We start from the raw sequence: 16,742 nt of genomic DNA on the forward strand, positions 1-16,742 counted from the left end.
GCTCACCATGGGGGTGAAGATGGCAGGGGACCAACCTCTGGAGGGTCTTCATCAGGTGCAAGCTCAGTGCTACTGGCCTGTAGCTGCTGAGGTCCTTCGGAGCATTGGTCTTAGCCACTGGTACCACACAGGAGGTCTTCCACAGCTGTGGTACATTCCCCAACTTCAGACCCAAGCTGAACATATATTCCATGATGTCACACAGTTGATCTGCACAGCACCTCAGAAGCCTAGAGCTGATGCTATCCAACCTCATGCTAACAGCTAGCAGCTCAATGTTCCTACTGCAGAACATCTCTTTGATAGATAAATGCCCAGAGTTGGACCATCTATTACATACAAACACAGGCAGCCCCCCCTCTGTTCTTCTTACTGTTCTTTATGGTTCTAAATGAAAACTGTCCATGTTTATGTGAGTTAGCGTGGTTAGCCACGTCTCGGTAATCATAAGCAAGCTGCTCTCTCAATAAGCCCGTTGATGCCGGGTAAGCGCTGCCGATTCATCCGCTTTGGAAGGGATCTCGCATTTTCCTTGATGATGATGGAGGGGTGACGGGTCCGCACCTCCTCCACCGGTTGTGACGCGTGATGCTGGCATGGGTCTCATGTCTCTACCTTCTCAACTCACAGGGAATATCGAATAGCTCAGTGGGAGGCGGCACAGTGGACCTACCAAGAGCTAACAGCTGATCTCTGGAGTAAACAATGTGCTCAAGCAATCCCCGAACACATGCCGTAAACTAGGAAAATGAAAACAATGTTGTCCACAAAACAGTCGGCTACACAATGTGTACAAAGCAAGGTGGAAAAAACAGGAATACCCAACACGTCTAAAAATAGATGGAGGGGATGACGGCGATGATGGAGCTGCTGAAACAGGCTGCCTGCTCGTGGGGCGATGAAAGAGGATAATGCATTTTATAGTTTGTAACTTTTTACAGTACTTTACAAATGCTTAAATCATTTTTATTTGTGTATGTGTGAGCACATGTTTCTGGTTACTAGGAGAGACGCTTTAAGTTTAATTATAATGTTCCCATTACAGTGACAATAAAGACAGGCTTTCATTTATTTTATTTAAGTACAATTAATAATTTCTTTATGAAATAGGAATTGACAGGTGAGAACAACAGCTTTTCCTTAAAATTAAAAACATTTTATCATTACTGCGGCATGTAAAGCATTTGAATATTATCCACAGTGTTGGTAAAACTTTGTCTCTATAGATCCTAAAGAAGAGGGAAGACTTTTGATTGTCTGAGCATTTGGAGACCCAGTCTTAAATTAAGTGTCAGAGGTAGAGTTTGCAGCTTCGGACGTATCAGCAGTTTTTTATTTTTAAACCCATGTGTTAGGTAGGAAACCTGTTGGTGAGATCTGAGTAATGGACTGTCTGCCCAACAAGCCCCCAGGCTACAATTAGAGGAACTCTCTTGTTCCCTTCTGTGTACATATCTCACTGCCCTCTTTCATTTCTTTTCCTCAGCTTCTCTTTCAGTCTGTCTCTCGCTCTGTTTATCTGCCTTCATTTGTCTCTCATCATTCTTGGCTTTTACCTTTAATCAGTCACTTTAAAAGCCATCAAGGGATAAATCTGGCAGGTACACACAACATTTTAGCATACCGACTCGCATGTTGACAGTGTGTTTAATTCAGGCTGATGACAGACGCTGTTGATGTAAACCCCACTGCCTTTGCGTTATTTCATTGCTTCATATAAACTATGTCATCCTTGAAATGCCAGGAGTCGTTTCAGTGATGTGTGATATCTCTGCTCACTTTTGTGTGGTTGAAAAGGTAATGTTTATGTACTTGTCAATCTGTATTCAAGGATTATTTTCCCGTTTTTTTGCTTTTAGGTGTGAGCAGATGTATATCTTTGTGCATAACTATGGTGGGCATCCTCATGAATGCGTGTAAACATTGTTCAGGTGTAACACTGTGACTTCAAAGTTAAAATTAGTAACTTTTGTAACATTTGCTAATAGCCTGAAGAGTTTGGTAGACCCAGAACTATTACAATCCTACCCTCTATCCTTCAAGCTTAATACATGATTATTCCTGTTCCAGACCCTTCAGAAGAGCCAGGGTCGTTGTCCTTGCTCCGATTGGTCAAAGCTGTTGTCACTACATTCAGAATTAGATGGATCATCATAGTAATATTAATGGCAAAGTATAGTTTTGGCTTCAACAGGTTGGCAGTTTACATGCTCTTTAGGCACATCTTTTTACTCCAGTGCACCACTTATAACGGCAATCATCATCATTTTTAGAACATTTCCTTTTCAGTTGTGTTCTGCTCAAAATCGCTGCATTCATTACCATGTTGAAAGAGAACAAATGTGCACAACATGTGAAAGAAATCAAGCAAGCTAAATGAAGTGATGTTACGCACTGAACACTGATTCAGTTCATAAGAAAATGGCCACCCAAGAAGAATGCGGTGATAGCCACATTTTTAGCTCTAATTTAGAAGGTTTAGATTTTTATTGTAAGAAGAAGAGTTACAGAATATGTCTGACAAAGAAGCTTGGAGACTTAACAAACTAGCACCCTATATATCTATTTAAAGTGCTCTGGGGAGGCCAGTTTGTCTGTAACTGGCCACAGTGGTGAATGACAGCTTGTGACAAAATAGATAACTCAACATAATAAAAATTATTTCAAGCAAATTTATTTTCTGCCTCGATTGTGACCAGGCTTATTACTATGGCTACTTTCGCACTGCAGGTCTTAATCCTCAATTTCGTTTTTTTGCTGAACTTCCATACACCAAAAGCGTCAAACAGCAGCACACTGCTTACGAAGGTAGTAATGGATGTCGGCGTCTCTGTGTTATTATTAAGTTGTTGAGCAAGCCGACAGTATTATGACCACATCATAACAGGACGAAATGTGAGAAAAAAGAGAGCACAACTTTTAACAGTTTCCTTTTGTGGAGCAGGGATTGCTACTTTGTAGAGAGGTCTGTGCGGATGCGTAGTCTGAGCCAGGATAATGACGTAAAAGTTGGATAAAATGCGACATTAGCGTTCCAACTGCGGACACTTTGAAAACTATCGGATACTTTCGATGGCACAATTATTTGGAGCTAAACAGATCAAGATTGAGCCGTTCGGACTGCCATGAAAAAGGATATGGGTCGCATTTGGGCAAAAAAGTCATGGTTGTGCCGCAGTTGCCTGCAGTGCAGTGTGAACTTAGCCTATGATCTGAGAAGGCATCAGCTATCTCTCCCAAAAACTGTGTCCCTAGAATACTTCATATTGTCAAACCATGCAGTGCATCATGTATTTTGGCCATGAGAAGTTACTTTAAGATAATGAACAAAGTACTGTTATTCAGTCTGCTGTTCATTTGGCTCAGACACTGGGAAAAAAGGTTGTAACTAATAACGGTAGGGAAACATGCAGGGGGACATTTGGAGAGTGTGGTAAGTGATTTAATGAGCATTTTGCAGAGTACAGAGTACACCTCAACTGTTTAAACCACAGTAAAACAACACATTCCTTTATCTTAGAAGCTTTACACCCAAAAGTAAAACACAAGTACTAAATGTTTTTCTGTACTGGAATGATCCAACTATGTATTTTAGGTAGATGTAGTGTATATTAGCTGCTTGCAGCATTGTCCACACTTTTAGGGTTTTGGAGGATCACTTTCAGTTAAGAATAGCCTCGTCTTTTATTCCAGTGTGGTGCTTCCTCTCCTTTCCCATCAGATCTACTGATCGGCTGTCCTTCTGTTACTCCTGCCTAGAAGCAAACAATTGTTAACAGCCTCCTGGATCATTCTGTCAGTCTTGTTTAATTTACTTTTGTCAGATGATGTGACATATTTAAGTGAAAGAGCCTCTGGTTGATGGTGACACTGATGGTGTTGATGCTGAGTTCTGTCTATGCCATGCTCAGTAAGACATCTATCTCCCTGCCTTTTAAGATGACCTGAAAGTATCAAAATCTTCGAGTCTATCTTCTCTGGTTACTCCAAGGCCTCAGCTACTCTGAATAATTTTTTACATGAATATTTCCCCCTCGTTTTTCAAAGGGTCTGAGTGAACAGACTCTGGGATCATCCTGAGCATTGTGAAGGTAGTGTTAACCTAAAGATCCGTCCTAAACAGTTGGAGCTTCTGTTTTGTATTTCATCATTTATCCTTTCCTCTCAGTAATTAATTTATTCCTGTTTAATTTGAAGTGGAAACAGAGCCTGGGCAAAGTATGATGTGGAAATACAACCAGTCAAAAGTTTTAGAAGCACTTTCTCATTTTCTGGTTATAATATAGAAGTTCAACTTTTTGAATTGAATTTTCTAAGATAAATTGATTGAAAATGTTGATCTAATTCATTGAGATGCACCTGTGTGTCTGTAATATTGTTTATGGTCCTTTAATAATATATTGGTATTGCCCCATTTAAACTTATTGCCATGTTATTAAATTATAGTGAATAATATGACCTTAGCGTTCCCCAGCCTAGTCACTTGGCTGCTTGTTAAGTTTTTTGGTCTGGATGCAAGGTTAGGATTTGATGGCCATTAATGTAGCACTGGGAGGAACAAGTATCTCTGTCCTCATTAAGTGAACTAATATATTCTACTTTTCAGTGCTGGGCAAAGGAGGCAAAAACCGTGAAGCCTATTTTAGGATGTGCTTAGGCTGTTAGGTTATATGATTCAAAACTAGAATTGATTAATTCTATTTAGTTATTTACCGCAGTGAAGCTGAGCTGTAGCACTGTAATGAAGTGATGCAACTAATGAGGCAGCGGTTTCGTTAGGACACCTTGGGGCTGTAGTACACCGGCACCTCAGACGACACGCTGAAAGAGAGGTCTTACTTTGTTTGTTGCTCGCTTGGTGCTGATGCACTGCAGCAGGACTATTGGTTGATTCTTCTTACAGTTGTTGTCTTTTTCAAGCATCAGAACTCCCTGGTTGAACATTACATTTGCTGTTTTAGTTGAAATGTATATTATAAAAAGATAGAAGCACAGGCTGGGGCAAAAAAACCTGAAGATTAATACAGAAAAATATGGCTTTGTGCCACTTAACTCAAGAGACGTTCTTCAGATGAACAAAACAAATCATGGATATCCACATAATATGGTTAACTACTCTATTGCCTCTGGTAATATCTAAGGTCAGTGGTGTCCAAACTTTTTGTCACATGGGCCAATAGTACTCGCAGGCAAAAAAAATATGTATTGTAAAAAAACTGAAATCACAAAAATTATATTGTGAATTTTTCTTACCGGCTTCACAATAAACTAAGCATGCAATATTTTAATTAAACAAATATATGCTCAGATTTTCTGTTGGAAAGGGATGTGTAAATCCAAAACATACGCAACGTTTGCACGTTTCCCTTATAATAAAAAAGTCATACAGTTTGCAAATTTTTTGGGGATGGATTGAAAAACATGCTCAAACAAATTTAGCCTATTATCAGCAATAGAAACAAAATTTATGTCACTATTTCTTTGAAAACGCTTGTAGTATTTAGCCAGGTTTAATAAATTGGTTAGATTTGAGTGCATGAACGTCTTAGATTTTTTTACTAAAAGTGACTGGATAGATGTGGTTCTATTAATGATGAAACTAGGGGAAAAAAATGTTTTTTTTCTAGGATTTTGATTTGTGGGTAGTAATTGTGCCCTAATTAAATGTAAAAAATCTCCATCTGCTTTTACCACCTGTGCTTCAGGGCTAAGTTTGTACCATTCTTGAATAGCAGTCTGGGGCTGCAAATGGACCCTGGGCTGCACTTTGGACACCCCTGGTCTAGTGTACACCATAAAGATTCATAGTAGAAACGGGAATTCAGCTCCAATTCAGCTCCACATAGTGATTCCTCTGTGCAACCTCTTGTTTCAGACTGATACTGTACTGTTAGAAGCTCCGAACATTGAGCTCGATGAAAGTTACAATATTCACACCTTCTCACATAGCAGCCATAAGCTGTAATGTATTTTATTGGGATTTTCTGATTGACCAACACATAGTTGCACATCATAATAAAGTGGAAGAAAATGGTAAAGGGTTTGCACAACTTTTAAAAATACATATCTACATAGCACAACTCCAAAAAACTGACCGGCCAGAAAAGAAGAGAAGGTGAACCTTCCAGCTGGGCATTGACCTCTAACATGCTGCCAGGAGCTACAATGGAGGGGTTTAGATGAAAACTTAATCAACTGATGTTCACAGCATCCATTCTGGCTGAGCACAAGCTTTTTTCCAAAGAGGAATGTACAAAAGCTTCACCCTCTTAATGTGCAAAGCTGGTTAAGACATACCCCAAAAGATTTGCAACTATAATTGCAGCAAAATGTCATTCTTAACAAGTATTGACCTGTGGGGTAGATTGTAAATGCATGCCACACCTTTCAGATTTCTATCTGTAGAATAAAATAAAATCCAAGTATCATTCTCTTTTCACAATCGAACACTACTTTGTGTTGGCCTATCACATCAAACACCAATTAAACATCTTGAAGTTTGTTCTGAAGTGATGACAAAATGTGAAAATGTTTTACCTAACTTAGTCCTACAACTTATATTTCCTACTCTCTACTGTTTTCATCTCATCAAGAGTTCATATCGTGTGTAATATATGTGATGTATCACTCTTAAAGAAAAGCCTTCCCTTGTTAGCCTGCAAAAAAGGAATAGCATGGTTTATTTGCTGTCTGCCTGTAAAATAAGAGGCCATGCTGCAAGCGTTTAGGACACATGGATGCTGAAAGAGGAGAGAGAAGCAGATACGGGCTGAAAAGAAAAGAAACGAAGTGGCTGAGGCGAAGGCGAAGGCACTGTGGGACATGAAATTGAAAATAGAGGAGAGTGGAAGTGGAAAAAGCAGCCGATAAGCAAGAAAAAGAAACAAAAGACCATGCTCACAGAAATTGCAGAGAGGAGGAGGAAGGGATGAAAGAGGAAAAGGAAAGGGATTAAGCAGCGTAGAGGACGTCCTCTCCTGTTTTTTAGTGTTTTTTGAATAGTGAGGCAGTTAATTAGCGAAGGCATGCATGGTTTATTATATCAAAGTGTTTACAACTTTAACTGTCAAACAAATTCTTAATGGTCTTTGCTCATGTTGTCATGGTAACAACACTGTAATAAATGGGCTTAACTCTACTGGAATAGTTAAGTTAAGGTAAGGATAAAATTAAGCTGACTGTTAATTGTTAGAGGTGGTAGTTTTAATGAATTACAAGATCATCCCTCTTTATGCAGCAAAGAACAGAATCAGTCTCAGCAGTGTACAAACCCTTGTTGAAATGGCACATTTTAAAAGGCTCAGGAAAAATCCCACTTTATTGAGACAATAGGGCTCAATCTGCAGCAGTTATTTTCTAAAATGTCATCATGCTACCATAAGTACGAGGATTTTACCAGAAAGTACTATAAGGAAGTTATTGGTGTTGAATTATTCACCTGTATGTAGCTTTGTTTATCATTGTAAATGAAATGTCAAATTAAACAAAGAAAGGCAGCAAGTTCTCATCTCGAAGAAGTTGAAATCCCGAAAAAGTAACTCTCTAATTATTTTCTTGTATCTTTTAAATAATTTTCTCCTATAAAATCTGTAGATATCTATAAGAAAGATTTCTTGCCATATATTTTGCCCTGTTACAGAAAATACAGTAAAATAGAAAGTCTATCCAATGTAAGGGGTGGTATTTTCCAACACGTCTAGAAAATTTGTTTGTCTGATTGTGACAGTGACTAAAAAAATGTCACAATTGTACTTTATTCTAAAAAAAAAATTTATTAGATATTTTTGCACTAATGTAGTGCTCTTCTATTTCCAACCTAATACACAGAACATAGCACCTCATCCTCACTACAAATCTCATAAAAACACGGCTGTGGTAAGGGAACACATGGAAAGACTTTGAATCTGAAACATAAAAAATGAAAACATATTTAAAAAAATAAATAAATAAAATAAAATAAATAAATAAAAAATATATATATATATATTTAGTCAGTCAAAAACATTGGTATAGGCAGTTCTGATAGATGACGTGCATAATTAGCAGCAGTTTTATTCTAATGGAGCCATATGTTAGGTGTTTTAATTGTCCTCAGGCTTCGGCTTTATATTTTGTCATTATAAAAACTAAATTGATATATAACACATTTAAATTAGCTTTAGAATAAAGTAAAATAAATTTTGAAAATGTTTTGGCATTTACAGATAGATGAAATCTCTACAAATACAAATCAAGGCTCAATGTTGGTTTATCGGCTGCTTTACGGAGTTGTTTGGGAGTGCTGTCCTGTCTTTGTTTGCAGAGTGCACAAATGTGCTGTGAGATAGCAGCAGAGTGCCTATGACTGTCAAGTTGTGAATGACAAGAGCATTGCAAAACGAGAGGCATTGCAATACATAATACTGTAATGCATCAGTGTATTTTTCGTTAGAATTTTTGTGAAAAAACTGGACCTAAAGTTTGATCTGAATTTTGTTTCTTTGTATTGCTCTTTGTCTATAATTGCAGAAATGAAAAACATGTAAAACCGTTCAGTCAAACAAATTCTGACCAAATCAAAGCTTTAAAAAAAGAAAACTAAGCTCGGCTGGTTTTGTCTAAAGAAGATGAACCCTCTGTGTTGCAGGACTCGGCACAGGAAAGCGTCATCACCCGTGACATCCATCGCACTTTTCCAGCACATGACTACTTCAAGGAATCTGATGGAGATGGACAAGATTCACTGTACAAGATCTGCAAGGTGAGACCAATTTCCAATAATGAGACATTTACGAAAAATGTGCATTACCTGTTAGCTTCTATATATTGTTAATCAGGAAAAAAAAACATTTTTGACTCTATTGTTCTTCACTCCCATGTTTCTTCAAGGCGTCATGTTAGGACAATTTTAAGTTTATATGTTTGTAGGAGTTAACTAGGTTGTCACTGTGTTCATTTATTATTTTTGGTGTACAGTTTATAATTTGCATAGTTTGTGTCTTTACTGATATATGTGTGTGAATCTGTCCTACACAGACCCACTGAAGAAGTAAGCCACTCAAAGGGAATTTTCTTAATGTTGGTGGGTGAATACTTCCCTAAAGGTTTTCTCCCAGCATTTTTTTTTTTTACCACAAAACAGATCTAAATAACTATGATGAGCAAATAAAATTAACACACATCTAAAAATGTCCAAAATGTTGATGAGTTTGGAGGTTCATGGAGTTCATTAACGTCCACAGAAGCTGTGTTTTTTGTTTCCTTGCTCCGTTGTCTTGTTTTAAAAATGCGAAAATGTTGTACCGTTGTGTTTTGTAGGAACAGTGAAGAATAGTATGAGTGTACAAAAACCGACCAGTTTTTGTTTTCAAAACCAGTGCTGTTAATGTTTGACTAATGCCAAAATCTTATGTTTACATGTGTGTAAACACAAAACATTTAAAGAGGTACATAATGATGGGATAGGCCCTTTATCTATATCCACTAAATGTATTTTTATATACTGAATATTATTGTTACAAACCATTAAACCTCAAAGTGCTGCAATTCCAAATGTGGATAATACAGGTCCTTCTCAAAATATTAGCATATTGTGATAAAGTTCATTATTTTCCATAATGTCATGATGAAAATTTAACATTCATATATTTTAGATTCATTGCACACTAACTGAAATATTTCAGGTCTTTTATTGTCTTAATACGGATGATTTTGGCATACAGCTCATGAAAACCCAAAATTCCTATCTCACAAAATTAGAATATTTCATCCGACCAATAAAAGAAAAGTGTTTTTAATACAAAAAATGTCAACCTTCAAATAATCATGTACAGTTATGCACTCAATACTTGGTCGGGAATCCTTTTGCAGAAATGACTGCTTCAATGCGGCGTGGCATGGAGGCAATCAGCCTGTGGCACTGCTGAGGTCTTATGGAGGCCCAGGATGCTTCGATAGCGGCCTTTAGCTCATCCAGAGTGTTGGGTCTTGAGTCTCTCAACGTTCTCTTCACAATATCCCACAGATTCTCTATGGGGTTCAGGTCAGGAGAGTTGGCAGGCCAATTGAGCACAGTGATACCATGGTCAGTAAACCATTTACCAGTGGTTTTGGCACTGTGAGCAGGTGCCAGGTCGTGCTGAAAAATGAAATCTTCATCTCCATAAAGCTTTTCAGCAGATGGAAGCATGAAGTGCTCCAAAATCTCCTGATAGCTAGCTGCATTGACCCTGCCCTTGATAAAACACAGTGGACCAACACCAGCAGCTGACACGGCACCCCAGACCATCACTGACTGTGGGTACTTGACACTGGACTTCTGGCATTTTGGCATTTCCTTCTCCCCAGTCTTCCTCCAGACTCTGGCACCTTGATTTCCGAATGACATGCAGAATTTGCTTTCATCCGAAAAAAGTACTTTGGACCACTGAGCAACAGTCCAGTGCTGCTTCTCTGTAGCCCAGGTCAGGTGCTTCTGCCACTGTTTCTGGTTCAAAAGTGGCTTGACCTGGGGAATGCGGCACCTGTAGCCCATTTCCTGCACACGCCTGTGCACGGTGGCTCTGGATGTTTCTACTCCAGACTCAGTCCTCTGCTTCCGCAGGTCCCCCAAGGTCTGAAATCGGCCCTTCTCCACAATCTTCCTCAGGGTCCGGTCACCTCTTCTCGTTGTGCAGCGTTTTCTGCCACACTTTTTCCTTCCCACAGACTTCCCACTGAGGGGCCTTGATACAGCACTCTGGGAACAGCCTATTCGTTCAGAAATTTCTTTCTGTGTCTTACCCTCTTGCTTGAGGGTGTCAATAGTGGCCTTCTGGACAGCAGTCAGGTCGGCAGTCTTACCCATGATTGTGGTTTTGAGTGATGAACCAGGCTGGGAGTTTTAAAGGCCTCAGGAATCTTTTGCAGGTGTTTAGAGTTAACTCATTGATTCAGATGATTAGGTTCATAGGTCGTTTAGAGACCCTTTTAATGATATGCTAATTTTGTGAGATAGGAATTTTGGGTTTTCATGAGCTGTATGCCAAAATCATCCGTATTAAGACAATAAAACACCTGAAATATTTCAGTTAGTGTGCAATGAATCTAAAATATATGAATGTTACATTTTCATCATGACATTATGGAAAATAATGAACTTTATCACAATATGCTAATATTTTGAGAAGGACCTGCAATGTCCCTAAAGCAAAATGTTAGCACTCGTTCAGATGTCCTCATCGTGACAACAACCGAGGGAGACTTTTACGAATAGTCTGGTTAATGTTCCACTGCAAAGGGCCATGTTTAAAATGGTTAGTGTTACAAAATAAAGTAAAATCTGTGACTTATGTAGCATTTCAGAAACAATGCAACAGGTTTGCTTGTTGTCATTAATATGCTGCTTAATAACTTAAAGCATTTCTTCTAAATGCAGGAGGTTCCACAGTTGGGACAAATAAGAATAAGACTCATAATCCCTTTGTTGTCATATTTAGAATTTAACGGACAAGTAATGGTTTCTTCTAGCATGTTAACGTGCTAAGATTCATCAATTAGCTAGAAGAAGTCGAAGTGATTGCTGCCCTGCTCTATCCTTTAAAAACATATTGTACTATAGCCACTATTTACATCAGTTCTGCTAAATTGAATCAACCCTTGAAGTTGTTGGTAGAAATGTGGATAGGTCTGTGGAGCAACCCTTCCCAGTGACGTGTTGTAATGCTGCTTCCATTTTGATGCAATTTTATAAAAGCAGCAGACTCTAGTCTGCAAAACTAAACAAAGAAAGTGGTTACTATAACTAGAAGATCCCCACTGTTCCCACATGCTGAGGCAATTTTCTATGAAGATGCGCTATTTTTTCCAGACGGAACCAAAGGCAGCACCATAAAAATGTGTCAAAGTGGGTCCTGCTCTCTGCATCTCTGCTTCTTTTAACCACAGTGCTACTTTTATAAACTGTTCTGCATTTTCTGGATATATCTCCAGCTGTTCTGTCACAAACTTCATTATCTCCCTGCTGCTCCGGTCAGTCAAGTTGCAGCAATAACTGGTGCACTGCTTGTTATTCTCAAATATCTACCCTTTTTGTCACATTTAGAAATATGAGCTGCAGGACGGTTCATCTCATGTGCTCATTGACGTAAATATAAAAACACACTTACATCCAAGTTAGTATCTTTACAGTGAGATGGTTCTGTGTTGAGAAAGAAGTGAATGGACACAAAACAAATCTGCTGACATTTTCAAGGAGTTACCAATAAACAAGACATGTGCAGTTTCTGATATCCCACACCTAGTTCTCCAAAAAGTTGTTTAGTTGAATCAGTGAGAACCACATCTGCTGAATGTATTAAACCAGAGTTAAGAAATAAGTTAAGTTAACCCTCATTCTCCAGACCTGAGTTACTTGCTTCATAGCTTGAACAGGATACCACTTCTTACATCTGTAAATGTTTTAACACTATCAAAAAGTTTAGTTGTAAAACCACATTTTTACCAGATTAGATCATTTTCTTGGCCACACAGGTTGTGGTCTTGTCTGTGTGCGGTGGGAGGAAAAGATTTTTATTCACTGCTGCTGTATGATTGATAAAAAGATGTGGGGTAATTATGGATTCCCATTTTTACTTAGAAGATTGATTTTTCCAGTTTAAAATGGGAAAAAAAATTGAAGAAAGAACATGCAGGACTGTGGGTCCTAAGAACCAGGGTTTGGGACCTGTGCTTTAGGGAACATGTTGCGGTATATTGAAATATTTGTAAGTACCTGCTAAGAAATGCATCGGCATTAGCTTGTATTGCCAAAATAACTTAGCCTCATCGCTAACCATATTAGGTGATTAAATCCCTCTGTTTTGCACCAACCAACACTGGTCCTGGCTTAATGTCGTCCACTTTATCTCAGCTATAACACTAGTATTTTCCTTATCTCAAAGGCAGAAATGTTTTTTTAATTAGATGTGTGCATTGTAACATTTCAGTAATTTTACTTTGATCTGGAATGTTTTAAATCCATTATAGAAACCTATTTTCTGATGCTTTTTAGAAAAATGTTGTAAAACTTGACTTGATATTTGTCTGAGAGTAGAGTCCAGCTCACTGACGTCTGCAAACAAAGTCTGGAGTTTTTCTCTTTAAACTGATGCAAGATTTTTTTCTCCCTAAGTTTATTATCTTCCCCAAAATGAAAGTCACAGTCTCTCCCTCTTTCTCTCAGTTACTGTTGAGAAGTGGTCAGTTTATAGAAAGTTACAATGGCATTAACAATCGACATGTTAAATGACATAATAATATAAGATTTTGGTATGATTTCGTCATGTAAAATTAGATTTGTTGTGAAGTTTTTCCCTAATTTCTGCTATATTAATGCTCAGTTAAATTTATATTCAGTTGAGTGTCAGCTTTTTCTGTAGAAATTTTAGAAATCACATTTTTAAATCCTTAAGTAATCTGAAATATATTCTTTAAATATCTTTAAATATCCAATTCATTTCCAATTCAAGTCAGTAATTCTTCATTAATCCTAAAGGGAATCTTCCATCCTTTATATAATACATTCAGACAGAAAGTTATGAAATGCCAAAAAAAGGAGCGTATTAACCATAAATATTGCCACACTGTTGTTATTTCCCATTAAAACTAAAGCTAGTTTTGAACTAATGTGGTATACTGTAACTAGCTGTTTGTGTTCTCATTGCACTGTAGAAACAATGGTCAGTGCTCTAGGAGAACCTGTCAGGAAGGTTTAACATCCACTCTGGTCCCAACTAGGTCAGTGTCGTCCCAGGCTTCATTTGCATGCAAATCCATGTAGATTTTCAGCTGTTAAGGTTGGTTGGAACTTCAAGGTTTACAGGCATGGAAGATTCAGGACAAAGTTTATATTTCTCTTCATGACTTCCTCCGTATTGTTGCCTGAAGTGCTTCGTTTCTAACCTTTATTCTCTGGGGAAGGTCACCTGCCGGCCGCATGCTTTTTCTCCCTAAAACCTTTTATTTTCTGTTAGTAATACTCCTAGTTGAGGCACAGAACTTCATAAAGCTATCGTGCATCAACTGGAAGATGTTTTTTATCTGTTAGTTTTAAATCTATTTGCTCCATCAGCAACACACTGGCAAATACAACTATATAACTATTTTTTATTTGTGCATGAAAACGAAACCTTCCCATCATGTTTGCACTTTACTAGACCCTGACGTTGCATTACAATTTATTGCAGGTGGCTGAATGTTTTGTCTAAATAAAAGTATCCTAGGTTATGCAGTGATGCTCAGTGATGATCAGCCTCTGACCTCTAAAACATAATCTAAAACATAATCACAGCGTCTTGCAAAAGTATTCAAAATCTTTCAACTTTTTTTTACTCATTATGGCCACCGACTTCAATGTATTTTTTTGGGATTTACTTTGAGCAGCATGACCTAACAGACAATTGGGAGATGGAAAGAAAACTACTGTATAGATGGTTTTCAACATTTGTTTACAACTAAAATTCTTAAAAAGAGAATAGCTTTACAGTGTCTCTCCCTACTAGCTTTACACACAGAGGGGCTTCTGATCTTCTTTGCAAAACAGATCAGTCAGATTGGGCGATGCATGTCTTTTTTAAATCTTACTACAGATTATCAGTTGAATTGAGTTTTGTTCTTTGACTGGGCCATTGTAGTATACTTTTAACTAAAGTGTTCCAATCTGGCTCTGTCTGTATGTTTAGCGTTTGTGTGCTGCCGGAAGGTGAACCTCTGCAGATGTCTCACGGTTTCTGCGGCCTCTAACAGGTTTCTAGTCTGTATTACCTTGTTTTAGCTCCATTTATCTTCCTACCAACTCGTACCAGCTTTGTCCCTTCTAAGACAAAGCATGCCAAGAGCATGATACTGCCTTCACCGTTCCTCATAGGTAGGATGGTGTGTTCAGGGTGATGTTCAGTGTTAGTTTTACTGCCACAGATAGAAGCTAGTTTTTTTATTAGATGACTTAGAAGTATCAGAGTGAAAGTAGCTTATTACAAATTCATGCCACATTTTTAAATGTTGAAAACCATGCATGATTTTCCTTCTACTTCTCCAGTATTCACTGTATTGTGTTGTTCTATCACATAAAACCACTATAAAACACATTGAAAGTAAAGGGACTTTTGTGATTTACTGTTTCAAATACTAGTGACTCTTTATCCTAGTACTGTATGATTTTAGGGATGGCATTACTGTGGTTCTAATAACTAGAGCTTGACTGAGCTTTACATAGGGATTAATAACACATTTGGACCAGCTAATATTTTCAGAGTTACATGCTGTACTTCTAAGAATAGAAAAATCTGTCTTCTCCACAGTTGAGAAACTAGGCGTATTTTATAATAATCCACCCCTCTGAGTCCATTATCCGCCCGGGCCAACAAATTTAGATTTTACCCACCAGGACCTCCCCCATCCATCTGTCAGCGTGCTCTTCTCCCAGCCGAGTTGGGGACGTGTGAACGCCACAGTCCATCAAGCATGTCAGCTTGTAGATTACACCACAGACACCGCCACAAGACTTCTCCATTACCTCCACATCAAATACCAAAATTAGCTGAACACAGCAGCAGTGGGACTGTTCATGTCTGCCATTATTTTTCTGGTGATCGTCTAACTTACAGTCACTTTTAAAGTGTGAGCATAAACTCAGTAGCTGTTGTTCTAAGTGTGTCAATTAATTTCCTTTTAACCTTTTCATATTTTGTCCTGGCACACCAACAAAGTTTAATGTATTTCATTGGGTTTTATGCGATAAACCAACAAAAAATATTGCGTAGTTGTGAATTAGAAGGAGAGAAAAAAAAAAACAAAGCAGGGCCAGAATATATTTTTGGAAACGTTTAAAGCAGCGTCAGGTCATAAAACAATATCCTGAGCTTTAAGGATCTTACTGAACAATTTTTAATCCATGATCTGAAAATGGAAAGAGTATTGCACAGCTAAATGATAACTCCAGTAGGAGCTCCAGAGATCCACAGCTCGGGGGAGGAATCTGCCAATATGGCAACTGGGTAATGCACTCAGTAAATCTGGTCCTTATTTAACAATTTTCATTGTTAAATAAAACCCTCAAAAGGTCCCACTTGGTTTGCCACAGGCCATATAGCAGCACACCAAGGAGGTCTTAAACTAATACCGCACATCACACTCGTCCCTATGGTGATCCATGGTGGCGGCAGCATCATTTTGTGGGGATGTTTTATTTCAGCAAGGACAGGGAAGCTGGTCAGGGTTATCTGAAACCTGTTGGAGGATGCAAAAGACTTGAACCTGGGGAGGAGGTCCACCTTCCCGGGCTACAATGGAATGGTTTAGATCAATGCATTTTCTTGTGTTGGATTGGCCCAGTCAAAGTCCAGACCTTTACAAATTGAGAATCTGTTGCAAGACTTAAAACTTTTCACAGATGCTCTCCATCAAGTCTGACTGAGCCTGAGCTATTCTCCGATGTGCAAAACTGGAAAGGCCCATATCACGAAAAACCAAATGCTGTTGTTGCAGCGAATGTTGGTTCTACAAGGTATTCATACATGGGAGTTGAATACATGTGTACACGCCACACTTTTCAGATTTTTATTTGTAAAGAATTTTGCAAATTGTGATTTTTTTTTTCCCACTTCACAGTTTTGTTTTGTTTTCATTAGTTTATTACAAAATGCCAGTAAAAACATTGACGGTTGAACATTTGTGGATTTACTGTCCAAAAATATGTTTCCATGATTCTATCATCCCTTATAGCTGTTGCATTGAAGAATAATGTC

General features: G+C 38.2%; 1 protein-coding gene across 3 annotated transcripts in view; it reads left to right on the forward strand.

Moving 5' to 3' along the window:
* The window catches only part of rabgap1l (RAB GTPase activating protein 1-like), a 155,683-nt gene that overhangs the window by 87,734 nt on the left and 51,207 nt on the right, over positions 1–16,742 (forward strand). For 2 of the 3 annotated variants that reach the window (XM_047374007.1, XM_047374006.1), the window contains exon 14: positions 8,627–8,740. In XM_047374007.1, the coding sequence (XP_047229963.1) occupies positions 8,627–8,740 (114 nt within the window). Of the gene's footprint in view, positions 1–7,124; positions 7,158–8,626; positions 8,741–16,742 lie in introns of those variants that run through there. The other variant, XM_047374008.1, reaches the window with a different exon arrangement.

This window comes from Girardinichthys multiradiatus, chromosome 9 (genome assembly GCF_021462225.1).
Source record: "Girardinichthys multiradiatus isolate DD_20200921_A chromosome 9, DD_fGirMul_XY1, whole genome shotgun sequence".
Lineage (NCBI taxonomy): Eukaryota > Metazoa > Chordata > Actinopteri > Cyprinodontiformes > Goodeidae > Girardinichthys > Girardinichthys multiradiatus.